The 20,258-nt window shown below is 48.1% G+C and overlaps 1 protein-coding gene across 1 annotated transcript; it reads right to left on the bottom strand.

Annotated features, from left to right (window-relative positions):
• Nucleotides 1-19,421: 19,421 nt before the first annotated feature.
• On the bottom strand, nt 19,422-19,943 carry LOC136480172 (uncharacterized). Its single transcript, XM_066477799.1, has one exon. The coding sequence runs from the start codon at nt 19,941-19,943 to the stop codon at nt 19,422-19,424; it is 522 nt and encodes a 173-aa protein (XP_066333896.1).
• Between the last annotated feature and the right edge of the window lie 315 nt (nt 19,944-20,258).

Here is a 20,258-nt window from a genome sequence, read left to right as displayed (position 1 = left end):
CGAGTCTCCATAGACATAGAGACGTTTAACACCAAGCTCAACCGCAATGCGTAAACCATGCAGGCATGATTCATACTCGGCGGCGTTATTAGATGCTGGGAAATAAATCTTGAGGACGTACCGGAGCTGCTCCTTGGATGGTGACACGAAAAGGACTCCTGCTCCCGCACCGTCAATGTTGAGAGAACTGTCAAAGTACATCATCCAATATTCATCGGATCCCAGAGGGGCAGGCGTACTTAAGTCTGTCCACTCGATGATGAAATCGGCGAGTGCTTGAGACTTGATTGTAGTACGGTTTGCAAATTCCAAGGAAAAGGGGCATAGCTCCATTGCCCATTTGACGATGCGCCCATTCGCGTCCTTATTGCGAATGATGTCGCCCAAAGGATACTCGGTCATGACCACCACACGATATTCGTCGAAGTAATGTCTCAACTTTTGGGATGTTATCAGTATGGCATAGAGCAATTTTTGGATCTGAGGGTACCTGGTCTTGGATTCGTTGAGTACCTCACTAATGAAATAAATTGGCCGCTGTACCTTATAGGCGTGGCCCGGCTCATCGCGCTCGACCACCATTGTAGTGGAGACCACCCGATCGGTTGTCGCAATGTAAAGTAGGAGAGTTTCGTCTTCTCTGGGAGCAGTAAGTACCGGGGGTGATGTGAGATATTGTTTAAGTTGCGTGAAGGCAGTGTCTGCTTCCTCCGACCACTCAAACTTTTCGGAAGCTTTGAGCAGTTTGAAGAATGGTAGCCCTTTTTCTCCTAATCTTGATATGAAGTGGCTTAAAGCGGCCATGCATCTGGTAAGCTTCTGAACATCTTTCACCTTTTTTGGAGGCTTCATGTCTAAGACAGCTTTGACTTTCTCTGGGTTAGGGCATATGCCATCGTAACTGACGATGTTGCCGAGCAGTATGCCAGAAGGAATGCCAAAGATACACTTCTTTGGGTTTAATTTCCATTGGAACGTATTGAGGGCTGCAAAGGTGTGTTCCAGGTTGTCGACAAGGGTACGTGCTTCCTTGGTTTTGACAACTACATCGTCCACATAGGCCTCGACGAGACCGTCTTTTATCTCATCGTTGAGGCAGGCCTGTATAGCGCGTTGGTAGGTAGCCCTGGCGTTTTTGAGCCCGAACGACATAGTCGTGTAGCAGTAGGCGCCAAAAGGCGTGATGAAAGATGTCTTGATCTGGTCGTCCTTTTTGAGAGTGATCTGGTGATAACCAGAGTAGCAATCGAGAAAGGAAAGCAGCTCACAACCGGCGGTTGAGTCTACGACCTTGTCTATGCGAGGTAAACCGAAGGGGTCCTTAGGGCAGTGTTTGTTGAGATTAGTGTAATCAACGCACATTCTCCATTCATTGTTCTTTTTGCGTACAAGAACCGGGTTGGCTAACCATTCCGGATGATACACTTCTTTGATAAATCCGGCTGCTAAAAGCCGTGTGACTTCTACCCTAATCGCCTCCTTTTTGTCATGAGCGAACCGTCGTAGCTTCTGCTTGATTGGTTTGGCCTTGCTGTTGACATTTAAGGAGTGCTCAATCAAGTTCCGAGGTACACCGAGCATGTCGGAAGGTTTCCATGCAAACACATCCATGTTGCTCCTCAAGAACCTGATGAGCGCGTCTTCCTATTTGGGATCCAGGCTGACCCCAATGAGGGCCGTTTTGCTGGGATCGCCATCGACTAGCTGGATCGTCTTGTGCTCTTTGGACCTGATGTTCTTGCATGGGGCCTCGAGCTCTGGGATCTCCAGGTGGTCGGCTGAGGTCTTCTTAGCATTGAGCGTGGTCTCGGCCATGCGAATGGAGAGGTCGTGGGCCTCTGCTATTTTGAAGTTGTCGTCCTCGTAGGTGTAAGCTGCGTATACGTTGCCCCTAAGGGTTAAAACTCCTTTCTCGGTAGGCATCTTGAGCACTAGATACCTGTAATGAGGTATGGCCATGAACTTGGTGAGCGACGGTCGACCAAGAATAGCATGGTAGGTGCCGTCAAAGTCAGCGACCACGAAGTTGACGTAGTCGGTGCGGAAGTGGTCCGGAGTCCCAAATTGCACAGGTAGCGTGATCTGCCCGAGAGGTGTAGAACTCTGTCCGGGGAGAACGCCCCAGAACTGTGCCTTGTATGGCTTCAGGCCCGCCTGGGCTATTTTCAGAGCGGGCAGGCTGTTCTTGAACAGTATATCAATGGAGCTGCCGCCGTCGATTAGTACCCTATCGAATTGGACCTTGTTGATACAAGGATCGAGGACCAGGGGAAAACGCCCTGGCTCAGGTATGGCGGCCCATTGGTCCTTCCTGCTGAAGTAGATTTCACGGTGAGACCACAGAGGAAGCCATGGATCGGTGAGAAGGTTGTTGGTATTTGCCACGTTCAAATAGGCGCGGGTGAGCAGCTTGTGTTCTCATTTGGTCTCAATGGACACCTTGCTGCCGATGATGGTGTGCACACGATCAGTTGGCTTGACGTATTTATGACGAGGGTCTGCATCGTCGTCGTCGTTGTTGTCGTTGCGCTGTTCCCCTGCGTCGTTAGGCTTGTCTGACGTATCCGGAGCCTATTGACGCGTGTAGATAGTCTTGAGGACACGTCAATTCTCCATGGTGTGGTTCGACTTAGGATGGAGCTGGTAGGGCCCCTTCAATGCTTTGGCGTAGTCATCCTCGTAGTTACGACGTCCGCCGCCCTTTTTCACGATATTGACCTCGCCATCGTCTTCCCGAGCACGCTTGCTCCTATAATCGTCACGGCGGTTGCGCTGTTGATTACGTTGGCCACGGTGGTCGCGGGAGTCATTGCGCTGGTTGCAGCGGTCAAAATTGTTGTTCCGACCACGACTGCCACGGTAATCGTTGCGGTGTGGAGGGTGATCGGAGCGTGGAACCCTTGCTGCTTCTTCAACAATTATCTTTTTAGCGTCGTCAGCGTCCGCATATTTCTTAGCGGTGGCCAAGAGTGCTGTGACTGATTCAGGTCTCTTCCGAAGGAGCTTGTCTCTTAGGGCATCATGGAAGCGGAGGCCAGTGACGAAAGCCTCGATTGCTTTGTTGTCGGAGATTGATGGGACCTTGATGCGCATCTTTGAGAAACGCCGAACGTACTCACGCAGTGGTTCGTCTTTCCGATCTCGGATCTGTTGCAGATCGTACTTGTTGCCGGGTTGTTCACAAGTAGCGATGAAATTGTCGATGAAGGCCTGCTTAAGCTCCTGCCAAGAATCAAAATAGTTCGCTGGCAGGCTAACCAGCCATTGGTGACCTGCATGACCAACAGCGACTGGGAAGTAGTTAGACATGACGTGCTCGTCAGCCATGGCTGATCGGCACGCAGTTTCATAGAGCATGACCCATAATTCGGGGTTTTCCTTGCCGTCGTACTTCTGAAGTTTCTCGAGCTTGAAATTCTTGGGCCATATGACTTGGCGAAGGTGTGGAGTGAACTGCTTCAGGCTCGGCGGGCCGTGGGTGGTATCATACTCCATATGGCGGTGGCTTTCGTAGGATGCTCGATCATCGGCTCTCTGGTTGATGCGAGCGCGCAGATCACGTCCACCGAGGTAATGGCAGAGATCGTTATTGCCATCACGGTGATCTCGATTGCCATCTGGATTAGCTCTACGATCGTGGTTATCACGGCGGTTGTCGCAGTTATCTCGGCGGTTGTCACCTCGAACGTCATGGCGGTTATCCTCCCGGCGACGGTTGTCGCCCCGACCACCATCATGACCACCGTTTCCGCCTTGACGGTTATCTGATGGGTCATTGTTGCATGAGCCACGTTGGTTGAGTGGCTGTGAGCGACTTGAGTATTGGCGGCTGTGGCTTGATTCGATGGAAACGGATGGAGCCCGGGCTTGATTCATCTCTGCGGTCTGAGCCATAGCAGCCGTCAGATAAGCTTGTATGTCGTCACGGACTGCTTGGGTCTCAGGAGTGTTGGGCAGCCGCTGCATTGTCGCCATGGCGATGGCTATGTTGGCGCTTGGGGTCTTGAAGACTTGTTTGTCCCCCACCCTGTCGAAAGCATTGTTGAGGTCACGTGGCTGGACCCTTATGCGTCGTGCCTCCTGGTCTGCTTCAGCTTCGATTTGTCAGTGATTAAACTGGTCAATATTGCATGCTTCGTGTGCGGTCTTTTCTTGCTCTGTTTCGCCAACCGCTGGCGGCTCGTCGTTGCTGACAACATGGACCAAATCCCCTCATCTTGGCAGGAAAGACGAAAATTAGGGGAAAACCGGGGCATGGTCTAGTAGATCCAGATCGTATTCGACGCCTTCATCTTTGTGACGCTGAAGCTTGGTGTGAACAGATGCGTTGGACGCAGTGCCGAATGGGGAGCCAGAGTCGCCCTCTCGGACTGTGTGGATGAATCCTTCTTGATAATCTTCAATTCGAACCATGTTGATGAGGTTGCATGGCTTCGGCCAAGATTGGTGTATAGGACACAGATTCGAGCGGCGTTGTAGGTTGTACGTGTAGCTGGAGGCAGCATTTTGCAGGCCGTAGGGCTGGACCTGGTGGTTCTCCGTCATGGCTTCGTACTCGCTGGATCAGAGACCCATCGCGAAGGCTGGCTGGCGACGAGCGAAGCGCCCCTCAGGAGTAGATACGACCACAAGATCTGTTCCAAATCATGCAGGACGACTGGTCCGAGCTGGTCGGGTAGATCTATTGTGGGGCGTGGTCCCCTGCTCATTAGGTTGGCTTTGAATCGTACTTGCCAGAGCTAGGGTTTCAGCGAGTCTGATGCCGACCCGATCGATGGAGTCGAGCAGGTCGGTGTTGTCGATCTGCTTCCCCCTGTAGCGGGGAAGCGGATGACGGGTCGTCGGCGTGGCTGTAGGCATGGTTGGAGCCAGATGTACCATGGTCGAAGCCAGGTCCATCGTGGTCGGAGCCGTGTTCACCGTGGTCGGAGTCGCGTTCACCGTGGTCGGAGCTGTGTTCACCGTGGTCAGAGCCATAGTCGACGTAGGTGAAGTAGTAGTCGGCGCGGGCTGATTCCATGCCTCCTCCGTGGTCATGGCGACGGGGTCGTCGGAACCGGTGGTCTAGGTGATCTGGCCGATGGTGAACGTGAGGCCGTTGGGCATAGCCATGGAGCCGGAGATGATGACCATCTTGTTTGCTTGGAGAGCAGCGCGCCACTATCGATGAAATATGGTCGGCAGTCTACCTAGGGGTATGCCCAAGGTAGTAGATTATTGGCAGACAGGTGCGCAAGCCCCAAACAAGATGGTGACACAAGATGGACACGAGGTTTTATCCAGGTTCGGCCGCCAAGAAGGCGTAATACCTACGTCATGCGTCTGTTGTGTATTATTGTATGTCAATAGATGATTTTTAGAGGGGTCCCCTACCCACCTTATATAGTCCGGGGAGTAGGGTTACAGATCTGGAAACTAATCCTAGTCAGTTACAATTGCCATATGTGGCCAGATAAGGATTCCTATTCTAACCGACTAGGATCCTGCTTGATCGCCAAATCCGTCTTGATTCCTTGTACGTGACTCCAATCAGGTTAGCTGGGCTACACGTCGTCTTTCGGGTGGACTGGACCTATCGATCCGGGCCAGCCCAAGTTTAGCCATAAGGGTATAGGGGTTAATACCCCCACAGGGTTCATCCGCCCCTTATAGGGCTCGACCTCGGTGATTTTGAAACCACAGGGCCACTAGAGTGTTCGGAGTACTCTCGTGAATGCTTGGGGCCCTTCGGGATCATCACCATCGGGATCTGCAACATTGTCAGCATTAAGTGGCTAGAGGGCTGCATCCGAATTACTGAACTCTTGCTCGTATTCTTGACACCAGCATACTTCCTCTTCATGGTGAGAGAAACAGCGCCCATCGATATGACATCGCGCATCCTAGAGATTGTTGATGTGCGCTCGGACGTCTTGGTTGACTTCTTGGTCATGCTAGCGAGGGTAGTCGATACAGTTCCACCTAGCTCCCCCTGGTGGGGTCATCCATCATCACGATTTTGGTCGGCAAAACGGCTTCTATCGAGGCAGCGATTGGATCTTGGCATGGCAGATTGGTCCCTAATCTTGGTGGATCTCATTGACCTGGCAGTGTGCAGCTTTAAGCATTGTAGTGACCTTGGTGACTTCTAGCATTTGCTTGAGCCGAGCGAGCTCATTAGCGGCCACAACCAAGTTAGCGCTTGGGGTCTTGTAGACATCATGGCCATCGACACAGACGAATTCATCGTCGAGGTTGCGGTGAAGTGGGCAGGGCCTCCATTGTGAGTTGAGCTATTCTTTGGTGCGAGCAGCCTCGGCTAGCACAATGGTAGCCTAATTCGCTCAGTGCTGCACACGGTTGGCATTTCTGTTGACATGAGCTACGTGGTCCTCATCGGTTTCCCCATCCCACGAAGGGCTATCGATGCTGACATTAAAAATCCCATCTCCATGGAAGGGTGGGAAAGGAGGTTGGACGACAGTGGTTTCGGCGATAGTCTCCATAGAGCCCTAGGACTCAGAGTCTGGATTTTCCTCTAGGATGGTGTGGAGGGATGCTTCAAGACGTCGACTGATTTGTAGCATAGTGACAGTCGGCGAGAGCTGGTCAATGATTGGGTCGGTGAGAGGACAAATGTCTCCCACTTGGTTGGCGAATTTGCCCCTTAGGGCATCTTGATGGATGGTGGCCGTAACCCCTAGAGTTTCCTAATCAGCCTCTGATAGATCAGAATCAGAGGGTGGTCGGCGCTGAACCAGAGTGGTCAAAGCCAATTCCACGAGGGAGAGGCAGTCGGCGAGCTTCTGACCGACCTAATCGATGGATGCGATCAGATCATTGTTGTTGATCTGCTTCCTTAGATAGTGGGGGAGCAGGCGGCGAGTTATTGGTGAAGGCGACCTCAGAGGCGGTTTTGAGATTGGATCTGCTGTTGCAGGTGCTGGTGTGGTCGGTGTAGATTCGATCTGCACTGGCTCAATGATCTCTCCGTCTTCATCAGCATTGATGACCTAGGGGATCGATCCAACCGTGAAGATCTAGCCGGGCTTTAGAGAGGATGAAGAGCCTACAAAATGTACCATCTTGTTCATCATGGAAACAACACGCACACCCCTACCTGGCGCGCCAACTATCGACAGAATATCATCGACAGTCCTCCGAGGGGTATCCCACAAAGGTTGATTGATCGGCACTGGTGCGTGTAATCAAGAACAAGAAGGCAACAGAGACACAAGAGTTAGACAGGTTCAAGCTGTCCGCATGACATAATACCCTACTCCTGTGGTCTGTTGGTTTGTATTGGCTATCGTATGATATTGCGTATGTTTTGAGGGGGTCCCCTACCCACCTTATATAGCTGGGGGTAGGGTTACAAGTCAGTTAGATCTAGGAGATAACCGGTAAGTAATAACATATTACAGGGATCACGAGATCATAACATATCCTAACAGATTATGCCATATCTTTAGGATATCTTCTTGGTATCTTGCGGGGCGCACCGAGCAACGTCGTGCTCTGCAAGGCTTCATCTTGTGGGCTGAACCACCCCTAGTGGCGTAGCCCATGTAGTCTACCATGGGTATCCGGGGTCATACCCCCCACATCATCCGATTGCGAGTGAGTGTGATTCTAGTGCGTTGCATCGTGAGGTTGCATCAAGTGGCACTAGGTGATCGAGTTGAAGCCGGTGGTGCTTGTTACTCTTGGAGGTTGCCACCTCCTAGATGGCTTGGTGGCTTATGACTCCATTGAAGCATGCGAGAAGATTGTGCGGTGCTCTAGAGGAGGATTTGTGAGGGGGATTGTGCTCACCCTTTGGGGATCACGAGGAGAAACTCTGGTCAAGTGTGTCATTGAGCTACCCTCACTTATGGGTAGGTTCTTGCGGTGCCTGACGTGCGGGCTTGGCGGATGATGCCAATTAGCCACCGAACCACCAAGTGAGTTGCCGACACAATGGGTACTAGTGTGTTGGTAAGCACGTGAACCTCAGGAGAAAAATCACCGTGTCATCCTTGTCTTCCCGTGGGTTTTCATCCCCATTACACAAGCTTGTATTTACTTTCATATACATTGTGCTTGTGTAGTTGCTCTTGTAATTAGTTTGCTTGTGTAGCTTGCTAGTTACCTTCTTGCCTATATAGCATAGAAGTATCTCCCTTGCGTAGCTAATTTGGTTTTAGTAACCTTGTTAGTCACATTGCTTAGTTTGTGTAGCTAATTAATTTGTGCTCTCTAATTTGGCATTAGTTGCCTTGTTATTGAGCATTGCTAGTAAGCTTAGGAGCTTTGTGCTTTTACTTACTAGTTGTGTAGGAGCTCCCCCATGCTTGAAGTACTAGTGGCATAGGTTTGTGTGACCTTGCTCCTTGAATTGGTTAGGCGAGCTCTAGCTAGCCCGGCACCTTAGTTGCTTGTTTAGGATCTTTTCAAGGTGCTTGATAACTTAGATAGAGGGGTGTAGTCTTGGCTAGACCGATAGTTTTAATTTCGCTTTTGTTACGGTTAGCCGATGCAATTAATTTTAGAAAGGACATTCACCCCCTCTATTCTGCCATCTCGACCCAACAAAATGCACCCCAGACTTGACGTTGCGCCCGCCGCTCCTCGTGTCTAGATGGACGACCGCACAGCCCACCCCTCGCCTCACACGCACACCTTGCCCCACGCTGCACCCTGCTCCTTCCCCCTGACCCCTTCCTCTCTCTCTGCATGGGCGAGACCCAGGAGCTAGCCCCTAGCTCGCTGTGCCCCTGTCCACCGGTCCCTAGCTCTGTCATGCCCTATCCCCTAGCGCCCGGGCCATGCACCCATCACTCAACAGGCCCCTTGAAACACTTGCAACATGAAACGCTTGGGTGCAACATACGTCAGACACAGATGAAACATATTGTTGCAACATATGTGTGAAAAAACTTATGCAACATCCAAATAAAACAGTTACAACATTGTGTGAAATATATGCAATATCCACATAAAACACTTGCAACACATGTGTGAAACATATGTAACATCCAGATAAAACACTTGCTGCAACATACGTCTAAAACATTTGAAACATTTTTTTCAAAATGCTTGCAACATACCACTGAAAACACTTCCAAAATATATGCAACATCGTGATTTACTTTCACTACTAGAAATATCCACTTCTATGATGAAAATCTTAATGACAAATCCAAAATCGTCATAGAAGAGTGCTTTTTATGACGAATATTTTCATTTCATCATAGATCGGTGGTGATGATCCTTCAACCCTCCCTTTCTAGGATGAAATCAGGCATCATCACAAAAACCATCATAGAAGAGCGCCAGGTTTCATCACAGATCACCCGAGCGTCTCATCTATGACGATCTCCTTTAAAACTATGATGAACAGGGCTTCATCATTGAACTAATTACACATCTATGACGAACAATATTCGATCTGTAATGAATGCCTTCATCATAGATCTCCACATAGTACTTTCTCCATCTAACATGTACCTATGGGGCCTGTAGTTATTGATCCATGACGCTTGCAATTAGTCATAAAAATCTTCGCTCGGTCCTTTCTCCATGTGACATGTACCGTGGGACCCTTCTCCATCTGATGTGTACCTGTGGGACCTATAGTTACTCATCCATGATGCTTGCAATTCATCATAAAAGTCTCCGCTCGGTCCTTTCTCTGTCCAACATGTACCTATAGGACCCTTCAGCATCCGACCTGTGGGACCCGACGACCATCTCCATCCGACCTATGGGACCCGATGGCTTGCGTGTCACTTGACGCTTGCAATTTGTCATAAAAGTCTTCGCTCGATCCTTCTGCATCTGACCTATGAGACCCGACGGCTTACGTGTCACATGTAACCTTTCTTCATCTCCATCCAACTTCTAGGACCCGACGGTTTGCATGTCACTTGTACCATGTGTGCCGTCAGGGTTTAATTTCTCAAAAAAGGTCTGATACCTGGGATCTAGACCAAGGATTAGAGCGTCTTTACCATTGCGCTAGATGCATAGCTATGCTGACATCTCTTTTGAGTCCCTATAGTATCCCATTTGCTGTGTTATAGGTTGACCTAAATTGGATATATCCCCTGCAAGTGGAAACAAATATGTGCCCGCTGGACTTGTGGCAGTGGCGGAGGCGGAGGATCCTTGGTCTGCTGTGGTGGCTCAGGTGTCCTTTTGGTGGCATTGTGGGGCTCTCTGGTGGAGCATGGCGGCATTAACGTCTGCGTGATCAGGTGTGTGCCATGGCAGAGGTGGCTTCTAGCCGAGCTGTGCTAGTTCATAGACCAAAGGTATGAGTGCCTTCTTATGTGATTATAAGACTCCATTTTCTATACACGACGAAGTAAAGAACACATAAAGAAAGGCTATTCTGTATGAAATTTAATTGAAATCAATGCTTTTGTCACATAAAAATAGAAAACCAGACTGTCCCATAGTATGATATGAACAAATACACAGATTAGTGCTCTCAAACATTGTATGCTTTGTTCTAATGCTAGTTTTGCCATTGTCCACCCAATGGTCGAAACTCTAATAGACTTTGCATACTTTTGCTGCAACTGATGGATAGATCCTGGATTCCTAATGGGAGACCATTCTCACCAACGTTCATCAAAGGAGTTGAAGAGTTCATGGATGTGCTTAAACAAAAATACCTGGAGCAAAACATCCCTTGTCCATATACACATTGTCTTAACTAGGTGGTTAAAACTTGGCAGGAGGTGAAGGACGACTTACTTATAAATAGAATGTCACCCACATACACCACATGGATTCATCATGGGGAAGAGGAAGGAGGTACTGACACTATAGAGCCATCAGATGTGCATGGATCTCATCATGATGGTTGGATTGTGGAGGAGGAGGAGCAGGAGGACCACAACAATAACATATTACCGGATTTTGATGATTTAGTTCAAAACCTATTGACATCTGAAGAGCGGGATGGAAGAGTCCCAAAGTTTGAAAGAGTGTTCGATGAGTTGAAGCAATCAGTTTCTTCTAGATCTACCTTCTCAAGATTCTCCTTCCTTCTTAGGTTGCTCTATATCAAGTCCCACTATCAAGTTAGCAACAACTATTTTGATGCACTATTGGTGTTGCTGTCAGATGCATTCCCTGCAAATTCAACAAATTTTATCGAAGACATGAGTTGGGTTCACCATAGATCAAAGCCACACATGACTACTACCACTACTGATATGTTTTTTGTTCACCAAACTGAGGCACAAAGGTATCCTTGCGCGGTTGGCAAGAGTGAGAAGTGTCTAGCCCAATCAGATGGATGATGCTCGGACCATCAAGTGCACATGAAGATAATCGTAAACGTTACTTTGTGAACCAAAATGTTTGCACAAATGCATAGTGCCATCTGACCATAAGAGGAGAGTAGTGCCATCCCACTACTCAAAGACATCCAACTATTATCTAGACATACTAGTTCTAGCTATAGATGATTAACATGACTTCACACAAGGTAGCATACTAGACCTCTCTGCCACGGCGAACCAGCACGATGATACCAAATATTTAGCCGTTGGACTTTCTGTCTAGGCAAGACTTGTTCAGATAAACACCTCGCGACATGGTTGTTGCAAGTTCAACAAATTTTATCAGAATCATGCAAACAAGATGAGTTGGGTTCACCATAGATATGTGCGTAGTAGAATTTCAACACCTATGGCTACACTATTTTGCATTTAGGCTAGGCTTGCTCCTCTCAAAGAAACCATGCACGGTTGCCAAGAGCGAAGTGACAAGTTGGATTCAACACAGATCAAAGCCACTCGTGACTACTACTACCACTGCTGATACGTGTTTGGTTCACCAAACCGAGGCACAAAGCAACCCTTGCGTGGTTGGATTGAGATATGTCTGGCCCGTTCAGGTTTACAATGCTCGGACCATTATGTGAGCACAAAGATAATGGTAAATGATACTTTGTGAACCAAAATATTTTCACAAATGCGCACATTACATGCATAATAAGAGAATATTAGTGCTACTAGATAGAAAGATAACGGCAAACCAAACTTCATATATATGGATTACAGGAATGATACGAGTTCAGCCTACATAACCATGCCTTCATCTGCCATAATAATAAGAGGAGAGCAGTGCCATCCCACTACTCAAAGTAATCCAACTACTACCTAGACATATTATTTCTAACTACAGATGATTAACATGACTTCATACTAATTCTAACAGCACCTGGCAGCAAACTAGTCCTAACTACATATGTTGACATGACTTGATACTACTAATAAGGAGTGCCATCCCACACCTCTACGCAAGTCATGCGACAAGGGCACCAATAGGTGCGAACAAAATCCAATGCCTACAAGGTAAACCAGCCTTGGTTGAAGCCAACAAACCTCTCTACCACGGTGAACCAGCGTGGTCGGATGATCCTTCAGGCGATCCAGCCCTGGTTCCTTGCCAGGGTACGATGGCAGGCAACGTTCTTATCATTTGTGTAGGTGCCATCTAGAGGGGCGTGTTCCCTCGCTAGCACATGCGCCCTAGCGTCGGCCTCGATCCAACCACGGGTCTTACGGTTGGGGCAAATGGAGCACACTAGGCCGCCATATGGGCTGACGCACAAGAATAGATTCGGACCCAAAGAACAGTCATTGCGTAACCGTGCAGACAATCATCCTCTGAGTCCATTATGACATAGCCTGGAGAGCCGTCAGACTCGAACTCAGCGTCAGCCAAGATGTTGGCCACAGCCTCAGCCTCGGCCAAGATGTCGGTCTTGTCGTCGGCCTCGGCCTCAGCCTCATCATCGGCCTTAGTGGATGGCTGAAAGCTCTAGTTTGGTTTTGGTTAATTTATGAAACCCTAAGTGCTAACCTAGTTTATCAAAGTAATTATGAGATAGGTAGCACTACTCCAAGTGATGAAGCAATGGCGAAGATCATGACGATGGTGATGGCATGGTGATGATCAAATGCTTGAACTTGGAAAAGAAGAAAGAGAAAAACAAATAGCTCAAGGCAAAGGTATAAATAGTAGGAGCCATTTAGTTTCGGTGATCAAGACACTTAGCGAGTGTGATCACATTTAGGTTAAATAGCCGTACTATTAAGAGGGGTGAAACTCATATTGAAATGCAGTTATCAAAGTGCCACTAGATGCTCTAACTCATTAAATATGCATTTAGGATCTAGTGGAGTGCTAACACCCTTGATAGTATTTGTGAAAATATGCTAACACATGTGCACAAGGTGATACACTTGGTGGTTGGCACATTTGAGCAAGGGTTAGAAACTTCACCGATGGAGTGTCCGTCCATAGAGTGCGGATAGTTTGACGGTGCCACCGACGCCCTATATAGAAAAGACAGGGGTTCATAGAGTGACCGGACGCTGGTAGTGTAGTGACCGGATGCTAGGTTCACAGTCCAGTCAGTGACAGCAGTAAGCACATGGTCTCAGTCTTGTGACCGGACGTTGGCGTGTAAATTGACCGGATGCTCATGGTCTGAGTCCAATCAGTGCTGACGTACGCTGACGTGCGGCGCACAGAGGGAACGTTGAGTGACTGGACACCGGGTGAGTCCAGTCGAGCATGACTGGATGCATCCGGTCGTGAAATTTCACGTTTGGAACCTTACTGGAAACGACCGGACGCTGGGGTCCCGTGTTCGGTCACTTTCTAACTGACGCGTCCGGTCATCACTTGACCGTTGAGATCAGGCGATCGACGTTTGAAGCCGATGACACGTGGCAAGCATCGGGTGACCGAATGCTAGGGTCCTATGTCCGATCAATCTGATTGGAGTGTCCGATCACCCCATGTTGTGCCCAGTGAAGGGGTACAATGGCTCTATTTCGTGGGGGCTTCTATTTAAGCCCCATGGCTAGCTCAAGCTCACTCTCTTGGCCATTTGCATTGACATAGCAACCTTGTGAGCTAAGCCAAAGCCCTCCCACTCATCTCCATCATTGTTTCATCATCATTGTGAGATTGGGAGAGAATCCAAGCGTATTGCTTGAGTGATTGCATCTAGTGGCACTTGGCATTCGTGTTTCGCTATGGGATTCACTTGTTACTCTTGGTGGTTGACGTCACCTAGACAGCTTGGAGCAGCAAGGATCATTGAGCGAAGGTTGGTGATTGTCTCTGGCTCCGATCATGGTGATCGTGAGGCGTCTTGTGCCTTCCTCGGCGTAGAGCCAAAAGGTAACTCTAGTGGATTGCTCGTGTCATTGAGTTACCTCACAAGTGGGTAGGTTCTTGCGGTGTCCAATTGTGTGGACGAGGTTCGTGCAACACCTCTTAGTCGCCGAACCACCAAGTGTTGGTCGACACAATGGGGACTAGCGTGCCGGCAAGCACGTGAACCTCATGAGAAAAATTGGTTGTCTCTTGCCCTTTGGTATTCTCTCGGTGTTTGATTTAGTATTCATCTTGTGATTGCTTCACTCCTCTACATGATGGTATAATCACCCTACTCACTCATTTATATTCTTGCAAACTAGTTGTGGCAAGCTCTTTAGTGTAATTAGAATTGAGAGCTTGCTTTGTTATTTTAAGTTCATCTAGCGGAGCTCTTTAGAGTAGCAAGATTGAGAGCTCTTAGTGAGTAGTAACATTGCAAGTTGTGTGCCTAGTAATCATTGCAACTAGAATTATTGGATAGGTGGCTTGCAACCCTTGTAGAGCTAGAGCAAGTTTGCATTTTGCTATTTGTCATACTAATCAAATTGCTCTAGTTGATTTGTAGATTTTTAAATAGGCTATTCACCCCCTCCCCTCTAGCCATATTAGGACATTTCAATGGCGAGGTGGACCGCGATAGTGCAGGTGACCCACCCACATGGGGAGCGGATCCGGCGATGGCGAGCGGACCTAGTGACGGCGAGTTGGACCGCACCAGGGCCGGTGGTGGTGAGCGAACCGTCGGTGCTGGTGGTGTCAGCATTGTCAACGAGGGCGATGGGGAAAGTAGCAGCCTAGGAGATGACGTGAGTCTTGGTGATAGGAACACCAATCTATAGGGACTGGATGTCATCGCCGCCTCCGTCGACACCAACCTAGGGTGCGCCATCAGCCCCGCCTCCACCGAACCGCTGGAGGAAGCGGGGACTATAGCCGAGCCACCGACGACCTTCATGGCAACCAACAGGGTGGTGGAGGTGGGTGGCGAGGAGAGGGCTTTTGTGCAATGGAAGGTGGAATGGTAAACAATATGAATTGGGGCGAGGCCAGGCTTTATGTATACATAGGGACGCTAGGGCTTCTAAGGCAAGATACTCCATAAAGATTTATTTATACACAGGGATGCTAAGGCTTCTAAGGCAATATACTCCATGAAGATTTATCTTTCCTAGAGGTGGGTGCCATCGCGCTCCCTCTAGAATCGCAACCGTATTACACCGGTGGTTGCAAAAACAGAGCACGTCTCCTCCATTTATGCTGATGAGACAGCGTGAGTCTCGGCGCGATGACATCAATTGTGCGGCTGGCAGACTTTCTGGCTTGCGCAGAAAAATTTCATAGTTTGTGATCAACTACACTCACTCATCATTTCATCCAATATTATTATTATTAGTAGTAGGTGCATTGCTTGGCTTTTAATTTAATAATTCCTAAAAGCAAGTAACATTTTTCATAATCTATGACATGGGTCTAGGAGTAAATTTGCACAAATGCGTACGACATGTATACCATCCGACACGTTCAAATATAAGGCGGCAGGACTTTCTTGCATATGCAGTAGAATTTTCAACACCTATGGCTCATCTATTCTGCATTAGGCCAGGCTTACTCCTCTCAAAGAAACCTTACATGGTTGCCGAGAGCGAAGTGAATGTAGGATGAAAGCTGGACAGGAGTGAAATTTTAAGAGATTTTGACCACCATGACATGGTTGAGACTTGAAAGCCTGGTGCGGTTGTGATAGGTCTTTTCACTCCTATCCAAGCAGTCACAATAGTCGAGGAACAGACAGAAGAGTGAAGAGGAGTTGCTTTGGTAAGCAATTTCTCTTTTGAAGAGACATGCAACGGCTAGCTAGAGATGAGTACACTTACTATCTGACAAGAGAACCAATGAACAATAGGGGACTTTCTAGCGTGTGCAGTAAAAATGCAACATCTATGCCTCCTCCATTGTGCATTAGATCGAGCCAAGACTTGTTCGAATGAACTCCTCGCTGCATGGCTATTACAAGTTCAACAAACTTTATCAGACACATGCAAATAAGATGAGTTAGGTTCACGATGGATCAGAGCCACTCATTTTGAGCGTGATTAGAGCAACTCATGACTACAACCACTACTGATATGTGTTTGATTCACCAAACCGAGGCACAAAGCAACCATTGTGCGGTGGGTAAGAGTGAGATGTGTCCGGCCCAGTCAGATTTACAATGCTTGGACTATCACGTGTTCAATGAGATAATGGTAAATGTTCCTTTGTGAACAAAAATGTTTGCACAAATGCGTACGACACGAATATTATCCAACGCGTTCAAATATATGGCGGTAGGACTTTCTGGTTGCCGAGACTTGCTCCTCTCAAAGAAACCTTACATGGTAGCCAAGACCAAAGTGAATGCATGATGAAAGCTAGACAAGAGTGAATTGACCACCATGACACTATTGAGACTTGAAGGGCCTGGTGCAGTGGTGATAGGTCTTTTCACCCCTCGTGGGTTCTCGCACTCCTCGGAAACCTCAACAAGTCGTACCGCAGAAGGCATGTTCGACCCGAGATGCAGGAGTATTGACATTCCCAAGCGTACACTGATGAAAATAGAGCATGTCTCCTCCATTTATGCCGATGAGACAGCATTAGTCTCGGCGCTGGTTTTTACTATACATGTTAGCTCCTCCACTGATGCCCCAACACTATGTGCACTCCTTGCGTTTGTGACAACACCAGAAACACAGAAGAAAGAAAGCCACCCCCCATGAGAGGAGAATGAGAACAGAGACATACCAGCAAGGATTCCTCAAGACTGTCAAGTTCCCTAGTTGGCACAATGTGTACTACTCTTTTCTGAATGCACACGCGAGAAAGTCCGATACTATGTGATTGTAACATGCCACATAATGATTGAATGCTTTCACCTGTATTAGGCATTGTATAAATGTTAATCGTTGGCACAATGTGTACTACTCTTTTCTGAATGCACATGCGAGAAAGTCTGATACTATGTGATTGTAATGTGCTGGAAAATATCTATTACACTTTTTTCTGACTGCACCCGCTACAACCTGTTGCATGGAAATCCACAGCAATTAAATCTATATTAAATTTGCAAAAACTCGAAGAGCCCAGTGTGCCTGGTTTAGCCATAAATTTATGAGAGAGGTAAGAGCGAGGCAACCGCTCTTCTCTGTCTTCCTATAGTACTCCTTTGCCTTCTCTCTAGCCTTGAGCAAGTCGCGTCTTCGGCCAGAGTGATGGACCATGGAAAGCGCCCGACAGAGAACCCTCCAGAGGGGAGCAAGCCTCCACCGCATCTCCGCTCCCATTTGTAGTGCCTTGGGTAAGGTGGTCTTGTTCTTAGTTGTTAGAGTTAGTTCTGTTCTGATCTCCTTAATCTTTTTAGGGCCATTTCTCATGCCGCTACGCTAGAGGTCGAGAGGTTATCCGGTGTTGCTCGCTCTCCGAATGCACGCCCTGTGGAACCAGAGGGGCCTTCTCCCCGTGGCCTCCAGGAAGTCCACGAGCCCTCCATAATCGGGATGCAGCTTGTGACCCATGCTCTGACCCTAGGGGCGAGGTTAGTCGGCTCGCGCTCTACCTCGACACCATCAAGACTACCCTTGTTGTCTCAGAGCGGGAAACTATGGATGCCTGGGTGGCAGTTGGCGATGCTTAGGCTAGGATGATCGGTAAGGTTTCCTTCGTCGAGAAGCTCTATCCAAATGTCCATGGCCTTGTTTTGATGATTTTTAGTGTTGTCAGATCTGGAGGAGGAGTTGGCTGCTCTTCAAGAGGTGGCCCTCATCACCGTCAACGACGTGAACGCAGGGGGCGTCCTGCTTGAGGACCGTCTACGGGCCATGCCAGCTCAGGTTAGGACAGTGGCCCTTAGCAGGGTGCACCATGGGGCTGCCTTAGCCCTGACCGCGGTGTAGCTTCGTTCCGGCCATGATCTCTTCCTACTTGAACCTGGCTTTCCAGTTGGCACCGATGAGGAGACGAAAGAGCTCACTGGTTATTTTATCACCACCGTAGTGGCCATCGTGGCGGCCACGCATGAGGGAGACATTGTCCTCGCTGCCTTCTTTGAGCTGTAGATTGTATCTAGGGTCATTCCAATCTAAATGAGAGGCTAGTTTGTTACTTTAATTCGAAGAACAACTTATGCGCGTCGCTTTGTCTTTCACGGTGTTTGCTTCTTATGCTTGGATGCGATCAGCTTGTGCAGCCAACATGCTCAAATGAGGTGATTAGAAGGTCATGGGCCAGATCCTACCTCCCCTCTCGAAAGGGAGTTAGGTTCTAGGAAAGCTTCCTTCCCTCTTATGAAACACCGTCGGTAACTTAGTAACTTCGCATATTTCTGTTCTGAACGCTTCCACCTATGTCAGGCATTGTACATGTTAATCGTCGGCACAATGTGTATTACTTTTTTCTGAATGCACACACGAGAAAGTCCAATGTTATGCAATTGTAACACGCCGGACAATATCTATTACTCTTTTCTCAATGTGCAGATAAGATTTGATTACGCATGAAAGAAAGTCCCCTACTCTATGATTGTAACGTGTTGGACAATAGATTTCGTGTCTGGGGGACTCCTCGATTTGCATTGGGGTTGTTCAACCCTGTAGTTCTCTCTTAAGAGCAACGGCTTGAGTTGCAACAAGGTAGTCAGACTAGATAGATGTCGCTCATATCGCACTTAAATGTTAGGTTTAATTTACAGTGGCAACATAGTGATAAAAATGGTTCAACATGTACAACTTATTATAGAACTATAAAATAGACATTGTGTCATAAGCAGGACTTCAATTATTACATCAAGAATCGTTTTAAATCCAAATTTTGATGCCTACATGGCAATATAGTGATAAAAAGGGTTCAACATATACAACTTATTACAGAACCATAAAATAGACATTGTGTCATAAGCAAGACTTCAATTATTACATCAAGAATCATTCTAAATCCAACTTTCGATGCCTTTGTTCCCTCACCTTCTATCGCATCCCTCCCTTAAACTGTCGAACTATGACCAATCTCTTCTACATCCCTTCATTGGCAGGGAATCAAGGTGACTATGCATCTGAAGGATGTGGTGATGACGACGATAAAGCAGGCATCGAAGTCATGACGGTGCCGTTGAGGTCGAACTCGCCTAGTGAGTGCATCTCACCTGGTGAGTATGCTAAAATCTCATCATCCGAATCCGATGTCTCATCATGCTCAGTGAAGTGGTTACCTGAACGAATGGTGGACTCTCCGGTCTACTGAACTGAAGTAGTAGTGTCAGACCCTAGGGTCGACTCAGCTCTATTAATGCTAGGATTAGTAGGCTCGGTGGTCGTATCAGGCTCCGCGATTGTTGGGGAAGCCCTGGGAGGCTCTGTATGTGCCCCTATGGCGTCGCACGTAGTATCTGGCCCCTCAACCTGATTGGGTAGATAAGGTCGATCAGCTGCCTCATGAGCTGAAGTTAAACTCTGCTTATGTTCGATTGTAGTAATACTAGCATTAGCAGGTTTAGGCATCTCGTTCGTTGGAGAAGCCCCGAGAGGCTCTGTATGTGTCCCCGTGGTAGCTTGTACCTTGACCTGAAGGGGCGAAGAAGGTGGATCACCTGCCTCATTAGAACCTAAAGCTGGCTCAGGTATCTCGGGCGTTGGAGAAGCCCTGAGAGGCTCTGTATGTGCCTCCATGGTGACTTGAACCTCGACCTGAGGGGGTGAAGAAGGTGGATCACTGGCCTGATCAGGATCTGAAGCTGAACTCTGCTTATGTAGCATCATCGCAATGGGTAACTCTGTGTCGATAGTTGTATTATTAGGACTAGTCAAATAACCAGCAATGGGGTTGACCTGACTACCACATTGCAACTAAAGTGTCTGAAAGTTAGGGGCCTTAACCCATGTGGCATTGTACAGTTGATTAAAGCAACCGGTGAACACATTGGACATCAGGTCAATTTTTTGGCCTTGTTGGTTGATGGTCTCACAAAAAGCAAATGATTGCTGGCTCATCTGCTCTTTGAGAAGGTCCACACCCTCCGCTTGCTTATCAATACTTGCTTTCAAACACCTCTCTTATCGTTCCATACGCTACTA

This window comes from Miscanthus floridulus, chromosome 9 (genome assembly GCF_019320115.1).
Source record: "Miscanthus floridulus cultivar M001 chromosome 9, ASM1932011v1, whole genome shotgun sequence".
NCBI lineage: Eukaryota > Viridiplantae > Streptophyta > Magnoliopsida > Poales > Poaceae > Miscanthus > Miscanthus floridulus.
This window is presented reverse-complemented; position numbering and strand designations above follow the sequence as displayed.

Excerpts from the sequence above, each read along its gene's own strand:
- LOC136480172 (XM_066477799.1), bottom strand. The coding sequence starts at position 19,943 with ATGATGCTACATAAGCAGAGTTCAGCTTCAGATCCTGATCAGGCCAGT.